This window comes from Melanaphis sacchari, unplaced genomic scaffold (genome assembly GCF_002803265.2).
Source record: "Melanaphis sacchari strain LSU unplaced genomic scaffold, SCAv2.0 Contig37_pilon_pilon, whole genome shotgun sequence".
In the NCBI taxonomy this organism is placed as follows: Eukaryota; Metazoa; Arthropoda; class Insecta; order Hemiptera; family Aphididae; genus Melanaphis; species Melanaphis sacchari.
The window spans coordinates 126,227-150,378 of NW_020271239.1; the positions used below are offsets into that span (position 1 = coordinate 126,227).

Sequence of the window (24,152 nt, forward strand, 5' to 3'; positions counted from 1 at the left end):
ACGGTAACGCCATGAACAAACGAAAAATGTATATTATAAAAAGAAAAAATTAATAATAATCGTATAATAATATTGTTCATTATTATATCGTGCAAAATATATATTATAACGTAGTAGGAGAGTCGACGATGATATTGGATCACTTCGTGTGGAGAGAGCTGTATTATAATATGATTGTGACGATGATAATAATATTGTTGTTTTCATTATTAGAGTTAAATCAGGCACGTGTACAGGGGGGTTTAGGGGTTAACTATACCCCCCACGAAATTGTTTTCTGTATACGCGCCTGCATTAAGTTATAGCTTTTTCATATTGCTTGGGCATTATAATGTTACATTTAAGTTAGTATAACGGAGCATGATGGTGTTGAAAATATATACATATTAATATAATATTATTATTACTTTTTATTCTTTAATTATTATTATAACTATACTATATCATTATTAATAACGGGAACACGCAGTACACTATACATTTGTTACAATAATAATATTATTAATATTGATTTATATGCATGTATAATTTATATATAATATTTTTTTTAATCGTAATAGATATCATCGTAGTCTGGTGTAGGTAAAATTATTGATAATCCACACGACATTGATGTACGATATAATAATATTATTAAATAGAGTTAATAAAGTCTAGTCATTTATAATATGTATAAACCGCATATATATATTTTTTTTTATTGAACGCCACGCACGAACGTAGTTATTTTTCTTTGATAAAACTGCAGCGTGTAAATATTTTGTTTTTTGAAATTGTTTCCATAAAAAAATTGTTTTTGAAGACTACTGACAAATTGACACTCTTCAAAAAAAAAAAAAAAAAACAATATGATAAACTGTTTAAAAAATATGTGTAAAAGTAGCAATCAAATAATTGGCAAAACCTATTGTATAAATACATTTTTACAATATTTAAATATTTTCGTTTAAATTATATCGTCTGTGTTATCAATTAAAAAAATATTTATATAAAGAGAAAACTTCACAAAGCAGCCTTTATGTTTGGGTACTTATGTAAAATCGTATAAGTTAATATAACGTTGTGAATTAAATGTTTCTGAAAGATTAAAATGGACTTATTAGAGTGGTAACTCCATATTATAATAGCGTGTAAAGCATAAGCGAATACTTAAACTAATTGACATTTGAAGGGAATATTTTCTACAGTCTATAGGTAAACGTAGAGATTTTCAATATATTTTGTAAAAGAAATACTTTGGTATTAGAAGAGGATGCCACACACTCACAAAATGTTTGTAAAGACAATTTCTAATGAAAAAGAACAAATATTTAGATCTATTCTCAGTTAAAAAACCAAATTTATGCTTTTTGTACGGCAGCCATTTATTTTTGATATGAAAAAATGTTGTTGTTTAAAATTCGCTATTGTTATGTTTTTTAAACTTAAATAATATTTAAAAATATAAATTGATACAAAATTACGAGTACCTATATTGACTTCTGTATCGTTCATAAATTTGATTTTTTAACAGTAGTATAGTAATATTTGTACCTGTATAGCCTTATAGTAATATTTGTATATACCAATATAGCCTTTGTCGATCTTTTTCGCGTGACATTGTTTATATACGTTTGTAATCTCGTAATTATTCAACAGCCAATAATGGCACTGAAGTAGTCTCACGTGTAAGTTACTTTGAATGAGTATTTAAATTTGACATTATTTTTCACAAAATTTCACTAAAATTGCCTACACTAAATAATTAAAAATGCAAATTTGTGTAATCTTAATTAAATCGTATAAAACATGTAATTATAAATCTACATATTTTGTCTTTCATCCATTCGCAATTGGTAGATACTAATAATAAATACAATTATATTATCGTAAAATTATTACCTACAATTAATTATTATATCGTCGTATACAATGATAACAGTTTAACATAATGGATTTAATATTATGTGATAATGTGTGGTATCGATGAGAATTTTCAAGTGCGCGTCTGTAACTTAAGCGGATACACCTGGAAAACATACTTAAAATGAACAAATTTGCTCTACAAACAACACAATCAGGTCAGTTTGAGGTGGTATATATATCTATATTTCTTCAGTTCTGTGTTGACTGATTATGACTAACTATTGTTTCGCTTATGTATAGTAGTGTGGAGACTAAACATATTGTAGGCATATTATTATGTTGTCCAATTATAAACTGCATTTTATTATTTTTATGCGTTTTGTTATTTTAATATATTATAATTATATTAATAAATAGATAGAGGACTTTCGTGCACTAAAACGATTCAAATTTACGATTAAATTTTAAAAAAATGGTATTGAGCTCTGCTCAATAAAACTGCACTAGCTGCTTATACATTTTTTAAGTATCCGACTGTTTTTCTTAGTATTTTGAGAGAATAATATTAAAAGTTCTAATTATAACCCCTTAAAATACCAATTGGACGAAACATCTCCACTCGACATGGTTAGAGCTAAGCCTGAGGCATCATATTCAATTTTTATAATATGATGTAATTATTTGTTACAAGTTATAACATATAACTCACCGAGTTTCTGTATAATAAAATTGATTAAATTCTATTCTGAAGTACAACCTCCATGAGTGATAAGCGTTATGCGAATCTTTGATTTACTAGTGACAAATTAACTTTGAGTTTTTGACATTTTTGTTCTAGTAACATACACGATACATCTTTAGTTTTTCTATATCGGTGTTAAATATCATCGTTGTAAATTTTGTTATAATAGTTATGGTTTTAACTAAACGCAACATAATTGTAAGATTTATTGACATTATTGTATGACCCATGAAAATTCTACTACAGAAATTTTCAATCATTAAAGTAAAGGAAATTATTGTAAAATACTGACTAACATATAACATTATATCATAAATACATAATTGTACATTCAAATATTCTAGTGAAAATTCTGTGCATTTGTGCACAAAGACATTTTTAATATTTTATTATTATTATTGTTAATTTTAGATCGATTAGAAAAAAATTTTAATTTAATTTATTTTTAACTTATAACTTAACTTTTAATAGAATCATTTTTGAACAATAAATTTGAATACCAATAATTTCTAAATAATAAATTTTGTATCTTATACATTATTTGACAATTCCAGTTATTTTACATAAATTATTGCAACGTTTTGTTCTCAAAAATTGTCCAACTCTGTAACATAACATTAATTAAAATTTTTTATTTTAGTGTTATAAATCAGATGATTTTAATTATTTATTAAAAATAACAATCACTGATCCTTGTTTCAGTGATTCGATTTGTACAAAATACCAAAAGTTCGTCATAAATATTTTTAAACTTGAGCACGAAAGTCCTGTATCTTGATGAGTGATGAACGTTATATTATTATATATTGTATTATGACGAATAATGTTTATTCTATTTAAAAATATGATAATTATATTAAGTAGATTATCAGATCGATTAAAAAACATCGAAATTTGATTTATAATATAGTTTACCTGGGTAATACATTTTATGAAACATTTTAAATTACCTAATTAGAATATGCCATTAATTTATGTCATTAACATAATGATTAATATACATATATAATATATATACATATCATTTTATAATTATCATTGATTCTCGTTAGTTGTTTCGATATTTTCAGTAATTCCGTGTGTATTCTTACCAAGTTATGTTTTCTAAAATTTCCCAAAATTACAATTTCTTTTTCTTTATACATACATTTCGACATATTTTTGTTCACTATTGTGTTAAGCCACTTCAATGGTAAAAATAGATATATTTCAAATATTCCAGCATTCATAATGTTTGAAACTGATGAAAGATATCGTTTTAAATAGTATTATCTCGTGCGAAATATCAAAATCACGTCATAAATATTTTTGAACTTGCATTCGAAAGAGCCCTAATTCTGGCGCGTGATAACTGCCGTGTTATATATTATGCTATTATTACGCGTGATCGCGGGCGTATATTTTGACGTCAGTCCGTACGAATAAATAATCGCCGTCGAAAAAACTAAACTCGCGCGGAACGAAAAACAGACAAAACGGTATTTACAATCGTCGCTGTTTCGAGTACACATAATAATAATAATAATAATAATAATAATAATAACATTATTAATAATTATTACAGTCGTCTACGGTTTTTTTGCGACAATCAGACGTAATTAATTATCATTTTTATTCATGACCATCGTCGTCGCGCGCTGCCGGACTACGTCAAAACAATAATATCTGAGATATTATCTTTGAACAGTTTTTGTTTCATTTTTCACTTTTCTTGCGCGACGAGATTATTATTACCGTATAGACGAGTAAGCCGGGTAATGTCTTTTTTTACTTTTAATCTTTAGATCCGCTATACTTTATAATTTCGGGAAAGACGCTATGTTCACATTTTTTAATAATAATAATAATAATAATAATAATAATTCAACAGTCAGTATTCCGGAAAGCACTACATATTATTATACATTTCGACGCCATCATCGCGTCGATTTCATTAGAATTTTATTATTAGCAACCTCTCGTGTAGTACTGTATCAGTATTTCGTCCATGCAATGTGTTGATGTTAAAGCAACTTACTTATAAATAAATATTCAGTGTATCTCCATGATCTGGCACATAAAATTGTAATTTTAATTGTCATATTTCTACAATACACGTGTTTATATATATCGTACGTAACAACAGGTTAATATTTAAAATATATAGGTACCTACTTAGTTTTATTGATGATAATAAAAGTTTCAATTTTCCTTTTAATTAGCTATTTTAACTAACTTAAGTTAATTTATTTTGTACTTGGTGAACGAAAAAAAAAAGAATTAAGTCACTTAATTTTTTTTCCTATTTCAACTAAACTAAAATAACTTTAAACAACTTTCAGCTGTTTGTGTACGATGTTGTATATTTTAGGTAGTTTTGTTTCAGTTAGTTTTGGGAGTACTTATAACTTTTAAATTTTACCTACTTATAAATACGATTCGTCTGTTAGTTACTTTACTGTTGAAAATTATTATGAAATAAACTCAAGCAACTAATGTAAATTTATTGAATGCCAAATAAATCAATAAAGACATTTAACAAATAATAGTAGAAGTTTTGAATGACATGGCAACATAATAATATGTATTATATTCATAGTATTGAATATTTTAAGTATATACATATAGTAGTATAGTACTCTAAAGTTACTTGATTTTTGTGGTTATTTCAATTTCTAATAAAGAGTTTATAAATGTTTATTTTGTGAACGATTTAAATTTACTTTGACTACATTAATTTATAATTTATTTGTCACACATTTCATTAGGAGTGATATTAAGTAATTTGTTAAAGTTATTTGTTGTATAACTACATTCTAACTTGTAGGTTTTGCTACTATTATCAATACTATATTTTACCTTATTTACTTATTATCAGAGGCTTAAGTACTTCAGTACACGAGTTTTGAGCTTTGACTAATTTTTTTATTGATGTTTTTATTATCACTATTTTTTTTGTAGTTGTCTATATTAACACATGCAATAAGACGGTCATGTTTGTTTCTACTGATATTACGTATACAATCGTAAAATGTTCAGCTCAACGTGCAGATCGTAATTATGACTTCTATATTTAAAAAATGGTTGCGAATTGTAGAAAACACGTGGTAAATAGTTCATGGAAACGCTTAAAAATTAATTTTATTTCGTAGAAATTCGAACCTCTAGATCTAAAATTAACAATTAAGATATTTTTTTCATCACATTTGAGATTTTGTTAGAGTTATGAAATAATAATATACAAGTTTTACTGTATCCTTAAGGAATGATTTCACGATTTACCACGTATTTTAATTTTGCAACGTAACACACTAATCGAATAAATAAAATCATAATATACAGTTTCATTGCAATTCGTTTCGATGATATTGATTTTATTGTCATATTAGGTTTAGATATCGAGATATATTCCTTTTAAATTTACTATGATAATATTTTGCATAATTTTTTTTTGTTGTTGTTTATTTATATATTTTAATTAAATGTTAGTGAATATTGAATGTAAAATATTTTTTTTAAATTGTTAGTAGGTAACACAGTATTAAATATACTTACATACAATAATTGCAGTGTTCTTGGCTTAGGTATAAACCCATTAAATCTACTTAACGTTGTAATAAATAAAAAAAAAATACCACCTATTTAGATTAAAACGTTTTGTGTTCTTTAACAAAACTCCACTTGGCATAAACATTTCTGATTTTACTCAAAAATAGATTTGCAAATAAATATCACAAATATGTTTTAATCATATTAATTTTTTTAATGTTTTGAATTTAATTGTTAAACATCATAACATGCATTCGTTAAATTAAATTTAGATTATGATGATATAATAATAAGACCCTGCGACTTGATAATTTTTAAATTGTTCCTTTTCTCTTGACATATTAAATTGTAATTAAAAAAAAAAAAATAAATAAAACGTGTGTCAGACGATGTCAGCTATTACGCTTGTTTGCCTTACGTGAAAATAATTTGTTTCTACAACGTTTTTTATTATTATTTATTTTTTATGCGTTAACGGAAAAATAAAGATGCCAAAAGACCATCTTAATTCCTAATAACCATCAAAATTCTACTCGATAATAGTTTTTTTCATTTCGTAAACATTATAAAAACTGAAATTATCGACATGAATCGTTTATTAGCCTATAATCTTCTTTAAACGCTATATACATTTTAGTAAGTGGCTAGGCACTTAACTCGGCGTTTGGCAAGCATTCCATAATAATATAATAATGTATTATCATATGACACTATTCGAGTGTCTTACATCTACTTATCCTGTAATCGTGGTTTAATCGAAATGTTACAAACATTTAATACTTCGTGAACATATCTATAGATTGCAAGAACGCCATATAATCAAAAAAAAGAAAACTTTCAATAGATTACACCAAAGGCAGATTTTGAAAATTCGTATTTCTTATTCTATAATGCACTCAAGTTAAGGTTAGTGATATAATATATTATTATTTTTTTTATATATTTTCGGGTGATTTATTGAAGAAGTGAAACTGTCAAAAATCGTGTTCTTACACGTGTGCCCAAGATCCTTCATTTAAAATACTCTTGCTCGCATTCGAAATCTAAACGTTGTGAAGAACCGCCACGGTACTTATGTTGTATATTCACGTATATTGACAGTACTTTCTAATCGGAAGTTTATTTTTTAAATGTTTTACTAAAATATATTAAATATAAACTTTAAATATGTTTCTCATGCGCAAATTACAGAATGTTTTCCTAAGAAATATAAACAAACCACACAAACTCATGAATATCAAAAAAAAAAAAAAAAATTAATTTTTGCTTGACCTGTAGCCTATTAGATTAGTTTATAATTATGTAATTTTAAGCTGAAATAATATTTAAAACAATGTTTTATTATAATAGAGCATAATAAATTATAAAATCAAACTTATATGAACAATAATATTGCAGTTCAAAATAAATCTAACGTAGCTGTGTTAATTTAAGGTACTTGAGTGCTAAGCACCCCCTGGCACATTCGCATGTGCTCCAATAGTGCTGACCGAAATTCGTATTGTATAGAGAACGGTGACGGTGCTGGAATCGGACAAAACGTCACCACTACGGTCTTGATGTGTAAAAATAATAATTTGTCGGACCGTGGACGTTTGGACGATTGCCAGCGACAGTGGCGTTCTGCACGGGCCGTCGACAACGTCTCCTCGACTATAATAATAATAATAATAATAATAGTATAATCTCGTGACACCCACAATCCCACTGCAGCAGCGTATCCACCCACCTCGGTCACACCACGGCCCAGATCATTAACACCACTCGGTGGCCCTTCCTCTACAATTTCGGCGGATAAGACGTGTATCCATCTCGACACTCAACACAACGCGTTATATTATATATAATTATACAGGGTGATTTATCTAATATCCCTTCCCCATTTTTTTTTCAATAATACAGTTATTCAAAATCTAATTTTCAGAAATTTTAGATATATCTAAAGACTATACTTTCAAATTTTTGATTTTTTTTACTTAATATAATATGACATGTGTCCTGCGGAGGTATAAACTTTTGTTTTTAAAATTAAAACCTTTTTTTAATATACTTAAATTATTTAGTGGGTTATTTTTCTGAAAATGTTGACGTATAAAAATCAAATTTGGAACGAGTACCTAGTTTTTGAGTTATTTAATTTTGTGTTCGTACTAAGGATAATAAGTCCACGATAATGGGTTTAGAAGATATGGGGGTTGGGTGATTTTAAAATGTTGGTGATTAATAACAATCTATGTATTTGTGTATAATTTATGAAATCTCGACTAGTCCAAGTTTATATACTAGATCCAATGTTTTATCTATTTTATATTTTTTAAACTATTTTTAAGAACTATTATTCTTGGTAATAACTAAAAAAAAAAACTAATAGTTTGAACTTTTAATTATGTATACAAAATTGTTTAAAACAATTATGCTCTTAATAATTTACTACAAAATAACGGCGATCCTCATTTGAAAAAATAAATATTTTTTTCGCCACAGAACACTTTAAGTGAGTAGTACTAAACATCTCAAGAATTCGAAAATATGGTCTTTATATTGTGTATTCTAAAATTCCGAAAAATCACAATTTAAATAAATGCATTATTTAAGGAACACGTATGGGGTGCTCATGCTTGGCGATCATCCTGTATATATAATAATGTGCAATAATATAATATTATAAAAATATCACATGCACAACAATATAATTACGCCGACTCGGTGGCACTCCAAGCCAGCTACTCCGAGCCGTGTATAATATTTATATAAATAAATCGTGTACAGCTTTCCGCCGATTTCGCTTATGTTTTTTCTTCCCATTTATTTTTGCTTTACGCATTTGATTTCGGTTCTCTCTTTATTTCTCGGTTTTTTATTCCTCTCCGACGCGATCTGGTTTTCATTTGAACAGCGGCCCCTATACTCTATAGTGATCCCGTAACCGAGCACGCCGTCGTACGCTGCACTCGTCGGCCGCAGCACAGCGAAAACGAAATTATAAAAATAATAAAAATTATAATATTAATAAATCGCCGCTGACGCCGTCGCAGGCGTAACTCCATTCGGAAGAATCGCCGAGTTGCTGTCGCCGAGTCCGTCCGCCGCGCGTACACCATTCACTTGTATGACATTAAATAGTACACTGCCGAGACCGATTTTCCGCGCCTACCGATAACATAATATTATCATCGCCGAAAACCCACTGCACTAGGTGAATATTTTAATATAATGTTAAACTTATAGTTTTTTTGTGCATTAAACCACTACAAGACTCGGTGAAGTAACCTTGTTGAAAAATAACACTTCAATTAATATTGTTATAGTCCAATAGTATAGTTGGCCCACTAACACCACAAACATATGAGTTTGGTTTTGACTTTGAATTTTCCGATTTTGTAATTATTTTTTTTTTGTATTTTGATCGTACTATCGGTGCATAATATTAGGTATATCTGGAGACCGGAATTATATGCACTAAAAAATTGAAACATGTGATGTAAATATGCGTTCTAAAAATAGTCTATATTGTCAATAGGAATGAGGAAATAATTTCTTTATCTATTCAAATTGTATGCTTCAGTAACAAAATATCCTTTTATCCTTTAAATATACATAAATATTATGCAAAATATAATAAGGTTAATGAAATCAGTTTGATTTGAAACTCCCACACTTCAACACTCATATTCATGCATGTAATTACGGTCTCTAATTATTTATGTATAATATGTGATGGGCTTGTAATTATTTTCAATCGATAATGGTGTAATAATATTGTAACATTGAATAAATTGTCTCTTCGTCTCCTGGCATCGTTGTCCGGTAACGTCCGTACTTGTGGCTTATTTTGCTTAAAATTAATGAAATCAAATTTTTATTTCCGTTTACCGACAGGCCACCGAAGGAACGGTCGGAGTAAAACGGTTGCCCAGAGACTTTGCCGAGCAACTGCGCTTCGACGAGTACGCGCAACAGACGACCACCACCACCTCGACAACCACCTCAACCAACACCAACGACTATAGGCCCGTGTCTTTGGACAAGATACCGGTACCTTCGTGCGGTGGACATTTGACAGGTGAGAATTATTGAATTATTAATCGTAGTGTACGATAATGTGTATCTTATACACGTGCAAAGAGTCAAACAGCATTTAATTATTATATCTATTCAGTCGTTATGCAAATCGAGTCCTACAATAATGCGCTAGTTTTCATCGTGGAGCACTGCTAATAAAATAAATGAGACGAATGGCATTCTCGCGGTTTTCGGAGTGCACGCAGAGGCGAATATAATATATGGATATGTATAATGATTTATTAACGTATACGCCGCACATAAATAGTTTTAACTCTGTCTTTTTTTTTATTTCCGAATCCCGTGCATCATTAATCTCGTTATGCGCTTTCTCTCTTCTGAAAAAAATAAACATTAAAGATATTTTATAACATCGTTGCTATAATGTATATCACTGTATCCCTGTAACAATATTATAATTAATAGGTACATTGCACAGGATCGAACGAGTTTCTGTGATTTTTTTTTTTCTTTCAAAGATCACGAAAATTATTTGTGCGACGAAATTACATTTTAATATATTTTATTCATCTCGACTGTATTATGATAGCGCGTGTTGGCACTTAAAATCGTGTATCTTTTTGAATAGGAAATTAGGATCAGCCTCGTACAGCTGCAAACCTCGTATTCGTCAGGATTTTTTATATTATTATTAGTCGCGAAGAAAAACTCGCACGCGTGATACATTTAGCAGCTCTTGTTTACACGCAGAGCAGTGACTTTGACCGCATCATCTCTGGCGTGACAATATCTCAAATTTATATTTTGTAATGTTTTATCATAATATGCAATAAATAAATAATACGTACGTTGTTACGTGTACGATATATTATTATAATTATTGGGAGACGATAGATCGGACGTGTTTTCATTACGAAAACTTGTTTCACAGGAACAATAAAATTATACATTAGTTATCATGTCTCGTGAAGTAGTAGAATTTTCATAATTTTAAATTTTGAGTGAAACATTCAATGTATTTTGCAATGATAGATGTATGTTTTTTTTTTATTTATACACTATACACGATAATTATTCAAAAAATACTTAGATTTTCAACTTTGAGCGTGATTTTTAGTAGGAAATTATAATTACCTAGTTTGTATTTTGAACAGGTAAACATTAAAAATTTCTTGTATTTTTTTAAATATCCTGAAAAAAACTAACAAATGTTTTAGAAAAACGGAAATTTTTAAGTTTTACGCAAAATCAGTTTTTGAACAGAAATCGATTTTGTTATTTTTGGTGTAATTTAAAAGATAATAACTGTAGATACTTGATATTTTTTGCATTAAGTATAATTTACCAAATATTTTAATTCTTTTTGAACTACTTATAGACTTTTGAAACTTTCAATGTCTACGTATAGTTTTTTATAAATGTCGATAAAAATTTGTTGCTGGTAAAAAAAATGCTTGACAATTTAATAAAATATCACAAATAATTATTCTTATATCTGCAAAAAAAAAAAAATGTTAAAAATACACAGCCTTTTTTTATATACATTTTAAATTTAAATGTTGACAACATTTCTGAACATCATAATAATTTAAAAAGTATGAGTAGTTTGTAGTGAAAAAATGTTTGTTTTTTCAATTTTTACAGCTACGATTTGAATATGTAATACAATGTTCCTCTCAAGTAATTTATACTGGAACCAAATAATCTAAAAATATAATTATACTTTAAATTAATTTTAATATGAAATGTATACGAAATTACATATTTAAACATTTTAAACTATAGTCTATAAATAATGATAATCATTAATTTGTTATAATTCAAAAAACATTATTCGTGGAGATATAGAATTGTTATGTATATTCTTACACTTATTAACATTTTAAAATGGAATGTTTTTGTCAAAAATTAATTCAACCTTTTATATTACTAGTAGTAAAATGAATTACTTTACATAATATAAATATAAAAAACATAACCTTGAAATATATCGCGTAGGCTTTATCTTTACACAGATTAGTTTTTTGTTTACAATGATATATTTAACACATCCACCACAGTGATTCACTCACACATATTGTGTAGTAGAGTAGTACCCAGATGTCCTACTTTTTTATTTGAAAGGGTCAGGTCGGGCTCTCACTTTAAAATTCTCTATTTTCAGAAGTTGTAATGAAGTGATTATGTTACAAACTATTGAATATTTTGATATATATATATTTCTGGTGTTATTTAAAATTAATTCAAAAATAAAAGTTCTGTTATGATACCTGAATAAAATTGTCCACTTCCAGATTAAAGTAATCAAAATTATATGAGGCGTGATAGTACTTCTTGTAACGTAGTTTTTAAATTTAATTTTCTGCATAGATTATTGTTTGACCGCATAACCTTAGAAAAAACCCTAGCTAAAGGATTTAAAGTTAACAATACGAGTATATTGAAAATGATATTTTTTTTTTAATTTATTGTATAACAAAATAATTACAGCAGTTTAAAAAATTAAAAAAGTGATTTTTTATACTGTAAAATTAATATTATATTTTGAAAGAATTTTATATCTACCGTGTTTTTTGCGAAAACAAACATATTTTGTCTATATCGTACCAATAAATCTAGTTATGATATAATAAATCAGGATACATAGTTAAATATCTTAAACAGTTTATTTTAGATTAATTATTCTAATTTTTAAAATGATACTTCCATTAATTTTTATATATACCTCGATGATATATTATACATATATTATGTATATCATTGTCAATATTGTACTATTATATATTTTATTGTATTTTAGTTGGATCTTACAATCCGTTAGAATTTTAAATAAATATCATATAATAATATTATGTTAATGCATTTTATATTTAATTTTTAATAATGCGTTACATTCAAAAATGATAATGAAATACTATTTACAAGCAAGTTATTTTTAATGAATTGGATTTAATATGTTTAATTTTAAATTTCAATGAAAACGACTTTGTCAAATCCCTTCGAAATGCTGCGCTGATGAGATGTAGTCATAAATATATATTTCTCTATATAGGTGTATATATTTTTTAATATAAATAAACTTCATGTTTTTCCTGTAAACGTACTCTTCCATGACTGAAAAATATATGAAGTAGATTCTAAAGTTAAATTTTTTTTTAAATATACAAAAGTACCAATCCTTCCAATAATTAAAACTTAAGTCTAGTCAAAAATTGTTTGAAAAAAAAAATGCTTCATAAAATAATTTTACTAATTTATTATATTTTGTAAGAATAACTTATTTAGAACAATTGGTTTCAAATTAATTATGTGTAACGACAAACTACATTGCATCCTAATTTGACCAAGTAATATTGATGCGGAACGAATTTTTGCCCAACATCCTGTATTTGTTTCCTGTCTTGTTTTCATTTCACTTTAGGCAAATTTCTATGTAATTCGTAAAATAATGAGGTATTTGTTAAAATTGTAAAATATACTTACAATTTGAATGTTGACTTTCAATAAAAGTCTTTCAGCCATCTAAACTCAATAAGTCATTTTATTTAATCTATTATACTTGATGATGTGTCAACATTAATGCGTGATAAATAAGTCGTTTACAAATAAAATTATTAGGAATGGTATATATCGTATAAAAATTATAAGTTATTTGAAAAATTGTCGTTTTTCCATTAAAAAATGTAATTTATAAAGTTAATATTTAGGTAACTAAATTATAAATTTTTAGCCGTTGCTAATCGTTATAATTGATCTAAAGAGTTTTTACTCTGCATCGTTGAAATTGACAAAACATTTGATTTCACACGAAAATCTACTAATTGTTTGAAACCAACCTAGTCGTATAATTATTATTATGTGCGTAACTATATCATTACGTAGATTGTCAAAATTAATAAACACACAAAAATTTGATTACATTCCAAGTTATGTACACGAAAGAACAATTCACAAATAGTCAAGTTTCGAGGTTGTTCTATTTAAAAAAAAAAAAATTTTCCCTAAAATGTTTGAGATACATCTAAATGAAATAAGATACATGTTATAAGTATTACTTAGTTGATGTTTTTTCGTAGATTTTATTAAACTCACCACATACAGATAATATGTTCCCCATTGTAAATAAAATTATATCAATCAACTTTAATGCTGTAGATAGGCATTTGTCATTATACGATGAACCAGATTCAAATTTTACGAAAAAAGATTATCACAGTGACCATCTATCACAGTCACCTATCACAGTTTTCTTAAGTTTTCATATTGATACGATTTAACGTAATAAATATTATCCAAATAAGTTATAGAAATTATTAAAAGAAATTTGAATTAAATTCTTTTGAACTTTTGATTGAAAGAAAGTAAACTATTCAAATTATTAATTATTAGGATATATTTTTATTTTGATCTATTTATATATAATTTTTGTTTGTCTATTTTAGTAAATGAAATAAATAATAAATAATACAAAACTAATTTTTAAATTTTATCACCTTAAAATATTTCTAATAGCTTACTACTTTTTAATTTTAAACAACAACGTGTCCTGATATTAACCTTAAGTAGGTGATTTGTATCATTTTTATTATTATTATATTATCTGATTAAATATAATGTTTCGTGTTAATTTTAGTTAAAACAAACAAGCAAAGTGAATCATGATTATTGAAATATTTCATTTTTATGAACTGATGCTAACTTATGCATATTTATACTATAAATATTATTTGTTTATTTATTAGACTTATTTTTCCACATATTTATTTAAAAAAAAAAACTTAAAAATTTTTTTTTAAGTTTATTTGATTTGATTTTATAAAAAAATATTGTGTAATTAGGTTTATGGAAAAAAAAAAAACGATTACCAAAACGTGAAATTAATTTAATATTATTATAATTATTTTATTAGTTTGTAGGTAAGTACTTTTTACTAACACTTAGATTTACATTTTTTTACCCGAAATTATTTTGTACACATCATATTATTATTTTAATAGAATACTCGTGTTATAAACTACGTTTCAGTGTTTACCTTTGAATTCTATGCCAAGAATTTTTTTTATATTTTTCATTAATCTAACTGCATTTTTTTTTATGATTTTTTTACAAAATAGTTTTAAAAATAATATTTTCTTTGTAGCAAAAATAAATTATAAGTTTCATTAAAATTATAAACATCTTACAATTTCCTTTTTACAAATGTTATTTATATTTTTTTTATGTAATCTATTTAATATCAATAATAAAGTATATTATTGAAAGAGAAATTATGATTTTTTAAATAGTATTAGTGCTAATTACTTTTGAACTGTGATGATATCATAGACTATATGAAAAAATCTTGTTTAGCATTTACAGTAAACTTACATAATTCATAATATATTTAAATAAAAACAAATTAATTCGATTAATACTTGAAATATTTTTAGTATTAATGAATAACAATCATAATTTTGTATAAATATTTACGAATAAGAATTATATTAACAGTATTAGTTTTTAAACGTAGAATGTATCTAATTTATCTTTAAAAATATAAACTGGTAGTAATTTTTCGTCATATTCAACTCTTCTTCCTATATCACACAGGCTAGTAAAAAAAAAAGTTGTCTAATTTTTCAATGAATTATCATAAATTTATTCGAAATTCATATATATTTACAAGAATATAAAAATAAAATACTCAATAATTATTAATATTTCTCTCAAAATGACCAATTTTATATAGAATCTATCAGCAAATTAAAAAAAAAACCTTTTTAAAATATATACAATACACACATGCATTAATCTTTGAATTTATAAAAAAAACAATAGATATTTTAGTAGTTGGTAAGTTAGATAGCAGTTTTTATGTTTAAAAATTTATCTTAACACTATATTATATTACTTCATTCTTTATTTCAATAGTCAATAGTCAATAAAGGTCATACATTGGGTTGTTTTTTCATTCGATCGGTAAACAAAAACTCATTATAAAAACAAACAATAAGTATTTAAATGTTGAAACCGTCGTTTTGTTGAATCAATTATTGTTATATATATTGCCAAAACACTTGGGTGTTTCGTTATTAGTTCCGCTCTGAGATTTGGCATCAATATGACCATTGACAAAATGATTATGACGGTTTTCGAGCATAATGCCTAGGTAATTTTTTTTCTACTCCTCCGTTGTCGCTGGTTTTTTTTGTTTTATCTAATTATACTTATATTAAATTTTTTACGACTCAGAAAATGTTTAACAAGCGATGAAAACATAAACGAATATCGAAAAATTGTTCAGACACCGTCGTAATTATCTTTCGTAACCAATTACACTATTTAGAATAAGTTTATAACTATGCATAGGCGCCATATAGAATATTATTTTCTTATTCATAAGAGTATTATATTCTCCCGTACATATAGTTAGATTTTCACTAGAAACGTAAACAGCTCAACAATAATAGTTTCGTTTAACTCCTCGCGCATAGCTTTTTGTATACAAACAAAATACAACCAATAATTCGATTTGGTTTTTACGAAAGTTATGCTTAAATTAGAGATGAATATAGATATATGAAATGCTATACGCGTCTCTAAACAGCTACAACTTAATAAGTACAGCTTTTTTGGTGCAAACGATGAGATTCTCCGGTACAAACGAAGCGCGACCAATCGCCCCGCGTTTTTACGAAACCTCAAAGTCGGGGACGTGCAGCAGCAAACGTCCGTGTCGTACGGTTAATTTAACTCTCGCGCGAGCCCGCGTTGCCGAATATAAATTATCATTATTATTTTTATCGTCTTCTTCTTCGTCGTTATCGTTATGATTATAAAAATATAAATTTTACACGCCCGGTCGTGTATTCGTTCGGACGTGTAGAATAGAAAAATGAAAACTCTTTCTCTCTCTCTCTCTCGGCGACATCGTTTTAAAATTAGACCACTTTCGCCGGGGCACACGACATATTATTTTATTAATATGTGTCACATAGGTGTGCGTGTGCATTGCGATATACGCGATTATCCCTATTAATATGTCGACCGCGACCCCCTCCCGTTTTCCCTTTTTTTTTTTTTTTTTTTTCTTGCTCTTTTTTTGCGCCGAAAAATAATAATAATAATAAATTTAAATTAATAACCCGCCGCCGCGGCCGCTGTATTGGCTTTTGGCCCGCCGGATTCCCGGGTGTAACCCTCCCGTTTGATGATGTGCCGGCCGGACCTTTCGAGATTAGGCGATAATCCGGCCCAGATATCAGTCGCACCGCGGACACGCATTTACACGCTTCGCAGGCATTTCCGTCACCGTCGTCGCCCCGTGTACCGCGCCGGCATTCAATCGCGCAACACCGTAACACCGCGTACCGTTGTCGCAACACTGTTCTACACACCGCGGACGACATGGTGTACCTGTTCCACTTCGAACTGCCCGTGGAGGAGGCCACGTGGACGTGCCTGGCCACCGCTTACCGGCCGTACCTCAAGTGCCTGACCGTCAGCGAAGTGGACGCGTGCGCCGCGGCCGTGATGCACCTGTCCCGGGGCTACGACGCCGTGGACCGGCGGCCCCGCCCGTCCGGGGACGACGAGGGCGGCGGCGATGACGTAGGGCCCGAGAGCGCCGCGGGCGACCGCGCCGACGACGACCAACCCGAAATCACATTTTTGACGTTTTACTACGTCAACACCAAAAAAGGTACGATCGCGTCGCGGCATTTGCGCCCGTCGTGTCGTCGTCGGTTTGTTTGTTTGTTTGTTTATCGGTTCCTTTGCGCGCGACTCGGACACGTCGCAGTCGTCGAAATCAAGACGGTACCCCCTTCCCCCCCCCTTAACGTGTGCAAATAAAAAAAAATAAAAATTGCGTTCAGCAGTCCCACTTTTTCGCGTTGCCGGACTTTGCGGGGATGATGCAGGGGGTACAAGTGCACCTGAGCGTCGAGGCTGCAGAGTTTGTTTTCAAGCTGCCTCGAGTCGATGTCCTCGATTTTTTGGTAACTTTGTAAAGTGATCAGTTATTCAAAACATTGACTAATAGTCAAGATATAAAAAGCATTTTAAGAAATTGCCCGTAAACATTTATTTCAAGCTGTTATGTACTCAGTTCGTCTCTACTCGTGTACCGATTTAAAGGAATGTACCTACTGATGTGAACTGATATTATTTTTTTTAATCCATTAAAAATTTGATCGAATACCAAATAAATTTAAAATTAATGCATCAAATTTAATAATGACTTAAATGATTTTATTATTATAATTATTTTTTTCTTAATGCATCTCCAATGTTAATAGTTTTATCTCGGGCTTTCAAAACTTAGATCTGGCACCAATTTTATGTTATTAATTTTTCTACTAGAATGAATATATTCGTTATTAAAGATATCTGTTTGTTTAACGAATTTTGCTGTGATATTTTAAGGACTTACATCATCTCGAGGGAGAAATCACACAATATTGTTTAAAAAACACATTTTTCTTCTTTTCTATTTCCATCATAAACTTATAATATCAATTTATATTTATTTATATATATTATACAGACTCGTAGGAACAAGGATCGGAAGTTGTATAGCATTAAAAATATTACTTTTTAGTTCTTAAATATATTGTATTTAAAAGCTCTAAAATATGTGCTCTAAATAGCATGAAAAATCAAAAAATATGCGTTGAATTTGAAAAAATTATAAATTTATTATAAAAATTTTTTTTATAATTATGCAGCGAGAACATTAAACATGAAATTTTTATTCAATAAGACCTATTTATTTTCAATAGTTTAAATATTTTTAAAAATATACCCAAAAATACCAATAAAAAACCGTAAATATACAAAAAATAGCAAAATTAAATTTCGTGTATGACATCTGAGAAGTGAGAAACATATATTTGTATCTTACTTTGGTTCCTTTTAGGACGAACCAAGAAAAATATACATTTGTTACAACTTCCGAGCCCTGGTTATAAACATATAATATCAACAATCAATACTAATCAAGGAATTTACAACACATATATTAATAATACAATATTTAACTACTAATATTTATTAATATTATTCATATTTTTTTATTATTCGGTCGAGACACGTCGTATTTTGTTACTTTGTATCTTTTTGCTTTCACTTCATATCTCGTCCCAAAATGTTCTCTCTCTAGACGCTAAGCCAATTGGTTTATAGGTCTACGGTTCTTACCATCAAATTTGACGATAGCTCAATTCACTCTGATATTAAAACTTAAAAACTTATGCTGTACGTTTGTAGGACCGAAACAACATCATACACTGGTATCCTCTTAGGTGCAGTCAACGGTTTAGCTGTGCAAATCATGATGCGTACACGCGTTGAAATCATTAATAATCGTCGGACGATTACGATCGCGACGATAAGTATACGTATTTTTTGCGACATTTCGAATAATTAATGGCGACGGGATTCGGCAATATGAATGACCGAGTGAGAGCAATCTTTGGCCCGACACATTTTTTTTATCAAACTCGCGGTCATTACGAGACTGAGTACAGTAATCGATGTACCTGATAATAATGTTCTAATGCCAATTCATAATATTCGAGTTAATGAAAACCTCACCACTTTTCAGAGTTGGACACATTACGTGTGTCTTAAAAATTTAACCAATACAACGCCATACATTGAATTGCGCTCTTATAACATAATAATTTATATAAATATATTCTCATCATATAATAAAATATGCTTTAGATTCAACGAATAATAATTTATTGTATATGGTGACGGTGACGGTGGTTTGAGAACTCTTCTTTTTATACTACTTGAGGTATCTCAAGTTTTCGATTCGACGGTCTTCGAAAATCTACTTTTTTTTTTTTTGGCAGATGTTAGACATATCTTAGCGGGGTGTTATCAATGAACATCGTTACCCATTGGCTTACATATATATGACCGCACCATACCAGACTCGTTTGCGTCGATCAACACCTACTCGTCGACTTTGGCTATATTATTATACAGTGAAATTAAATCATGCCAGTAATATTAAATGCTATTCGTATTAATTAATGGAGTTATGTGAAACATGGTTTCTTTTATGTAAAACATACTTTTGTCTGCAATGTGTAAGTGCTGACAAATCTAAAAATAAAACATTCACATGTCTAATGTAGACATATTAGTATGGGGCTATTTGTTATTTTCACACCAAATAGATAACATAAAGTACCTATACAATTTTATTTACAAAACTAAAAGAAAAAACACTTTTTTCGTTTCATAACTAGACAAGAATATTTCTTCCCTAAATATCTTAGAATATAACATAATATTATACTATATTATATTAGTTATTATACTTTATTGATAAATAAATGTATTAAATTGATATGATTTAGTTGTATCATTTATTCATTTTAAGTAAATAATAAATAAAATTAGCCATATGTATACAATTATATTAATCGTTATTAATTTATCAACACGGCTTAATAAGAGAGCGCACACAATTAGATATAACAATAAAACATATTATAATATAATGAACAATATATACATAATATACTAACGTGTATGCTATCCATTGGATAGACTTTATAGTGAAATTTAAATTTGTCATTAATCATTATAGGGAAATTAAAAAAAAAAAATAATTCAAATTCAAAATATTTAAATAACTATAATAGATACCGTATAATTCGCCAAACATAAATGCTCACCACATTTTTTTTCTTTTTCAAAAATGCAGTTATTATAAATTTGAATTTTGAATTTTTAAATATGCTTAACTATAAACATTGTCTATAGATAATCGAATTTCTGTTTTTCAAATAAGTTCCTTTCCTATCTACTGTAAATTATTTAGCGGATATTTTTTTTTTTAATGTTGACGTATCAAAATAAAAATTAGGACGATGTTTTTGAGTTGTTTAACTTTGTGTTCTAAGGATAATAGATTTATGATAATGGGTTTGGAAAATATAGTGATTTAAAAATATTATTTACTTAAAATTTATAAAAATCGTCCAAGTACAATAAATACTATAGATTCAATATTACATATATTTTTTATTTTTATAAAACCATTTTTGAAGACTATTACTTTTAAAGCAAACATTTTGATGATTGAAAAACTATTTGTTCGAATTTTAATAATAAGTGCATTAAAATTTCCAAAAAATTTATTTATTAAATAATTTACAATACAAAGAAGGGTTTTATTTAAATAAATTTGTTTTGCCACAAGATCTTAAATAGCATAAAAAAAAAAAAAAAAAAATCACACGTTTAAAAATATGAACTTCAAATACACTTAAACATTTAAAAAAATTAAATAAGATTTTTAATTATTGCGTTATTGAAAAAAAAAGGTGTAGTGAACATAATTGATAGATCACTCTTTATATATTTTTATAATATTTACAAGTATCACATTTTTGAGTATTTTTCGTGTGTATTTCAATATATTATTGAAACTTTAATACAATCTGTATAAAATACAATTATATATACTTTTAAGTCAACAAACATGAGTTGTATTGAAAATTATATATTTATGTATGAAAATAAAAAGTTTGAAATCTTAATTTATTTTCAATTTTATTCTTTATTTTTCAGCTGATATTACAATGCCGAGTGGTAAACGAGATCAACCGTCCGTCGAGGATAATCACGATGGAACTGTCTCGCTTAAATACGATCCCAAGGAAGAAGGCTTGCATGAGTTATTCGTTAAATACAATGGAGAAAACGTTCAAGGTAAATATATTAAACGTTGAAAACGCGTAATTGTAATTGTACAAAATCATAAATAAAATAATCGAAAACGTCTGTATTACTATTTTGTAAATTTTGAAAAAATTTTAATAATTCATAAAAAAAATCCAATTTTAGATATTGTGTTCCCTGCAAATGAATTCGCTTAACTGTAAGTTTTGAATTCTATTTCGATTTCATACAAAAATACTTTTCGCATAATATAGTATTATGACAAAAATTTAAAAAAATAAATATTTATATAATATAAACGTTAAATTCTTAGAGAGAATTATAAGTTATAACCAACGTTCCTTACATTTTACGTCATTAGTTTTTATTATAATGGTCACTCGCTGCGAACGAAAATAAACTCAGTATTCTCTATCCGATTGCAATAATCATGGTGTATATTATACTATAATACATCAGTTCCCATGGCTTAATTTTAGTGTTATTCGGAAAAAAGATGCTGCAGTGCTCGTTGCCAATTTTTAAAGTTCACTTTTGAATATCAGAAGTGTCGTTAAAAAAAAAATAAATATTGTGTACGAGATAAATCGTAATTTTAGAATACACAAAGGATCTAATTAAAATCAACATTTTCCACCTGAGTAATATTTTATATGTATTTATGGAACTCAGATGTGAATATTATATTATAAAAATACCTTATAATTTATTATGGGGTCTTGACTAATTGTGTTTATTTTTATAGCATAATGTATAAACAACCTCGTATTTGTAACCATTTTATGTACAAGCTAAATGTTAAAAAACATGTTTTCCTGAAATCACCTAAGTATTAAATCAGACAATTTATTTAGCATGTTAAGTTTTCGACTGCAGAGGCCAATATACTAGCAATATAGTCACTATACTGTACACGATCATAAAAAAGAACACTATTTTTTTTATAATTCATCTGTGTCACAACACAATTCAACATAAAAAACTAAAAGCATGTGACATTAATTTTCTTTTATATCTTTTATGATTTTTCTTTCCTTTCAACTTGATTATGACTCGGGTAATATAATATGTGGATTTTTAAATAATGATAATAAAAATAAACGTTATTGTAATCAGAAATAGTTCGGTTTTATTATATTTCCTTGCTGGTGGTCAGAAATAATAGTGTAATATTAATACTTATAAATTACGATTTTATTTTTTTGTAAATTTGATTAAAAAATTATTTTATGTTATAGTTTTAAACAAAAAAATAATTTACACCCAGTTTGCTTGATTTTTATGATTATTTTATGCTATTTGCTATAAAAATATAACAGCAGGAACCAAAAAAAAAAAAAAAATGTTAAAACTATTGTGATGTTATCGTCTCTTTCCTCAGTAAAATTATAATAATAAAAAATGTTTTTAAACATCACTATTGCAAAAACGATCGGTCTTTAAAGTTCATTACTTATTTGAATATATGACTGTCCGCGAAAAATGCTTAGTATGTGAACAGATCGAATAGTTATTATAGTTTATACAATAAACATTATTACCGTTTAACAGGTTCGCCGTTCAAATTCCATGTCGACTCAATCACCAGTGGACACATAACAGCGTATGGACCGGGACTTACGCACGGTGTCAGCGGAGAACCATCGGACTTTACTATATACACGAAAGGAGCCGGAGCCGGTGCGTACATGATACTGTTTTATTAATTTATTCGTATAGATAAGTTTGCTATCGCTATGTCATACGAAGTTAGTGTTAGATTTGAACGAGTGGCTATTAAAATATGTCTGACCTCGTGGACTATTTTTTAAATCGTTAGTTGCATTAAGTCGATTTTTTTATTGCTTAGATCTTTGTTCCTTTGTCAATTCTATTTTTTCCAGTATTTTAATACTTTCTGTCAATTAAAACTGTTTAAATTTAAAATTTTTAAACACATTTTATAAATTATTTATTGATTTTGGCATTGAAAATATTTTACACAAACTGTATATAATATGTCAGATATAATTAATAATATATTTATTTTAAAACAGTTTTTTAAAAATTTTAATATGAATTACCTACATATTTACTTATTTAATTTAAATACTTTATTTATTATTTAGAAGGACCTATCTAAATAAAATAAAATAAATATTTTTTATAAACTTTATAAAATAACTAAAACTATACCAATTTTCTTTTTAATGAAATTTAATAGATATTCAAGGTTTTTATTGCATCTTTGAAATTATTTAAAAATTAAAAAAAAAATAATTATTTTAACGTAAGAAATATAAATGTGTAATATATTAAAAAAACTTCCGACCTCTTTCACCAGAAATGA

The 24,152-nt window shown here is 27.6% G+C and overlaps 1 protein-coding gene across 4 annotated transcripts in view; it reads left to right on the forward strand.

Annotated features, from left to right (window-relative positions):
- The window catches only part of LOC112597111 (filamin-A), a 112,005-nt gene that overhangs the window by 80,698 nt on the left and 7,155 nt on the right, over positions 1-24,152 (forward strand). For 3 of the 4 annotated variants that reach the window (XM_025343034.1, XM_025343035.1, XM_025343036.1), the window contains 3 exons: positions 9,995-10,178; positions 21,713-21,853; positions 23,375-23,503. In XM_025343034.1, the coding sequence (XP_025198819.1) occupies positions 9,995-10,178; positions 21,713-21,853; positions 23,375-23,503 (454 nt within the window). Of the gene's footprint in view, positions 1-9,994; positions 10,179-17,377; positions 17,820-21,712; positions 21,854-23,374; positions 23,504-24,152 lie in introns of those variants that run through there. The other variant, XM_025343037.1, reaches the window with a different exon arrangement.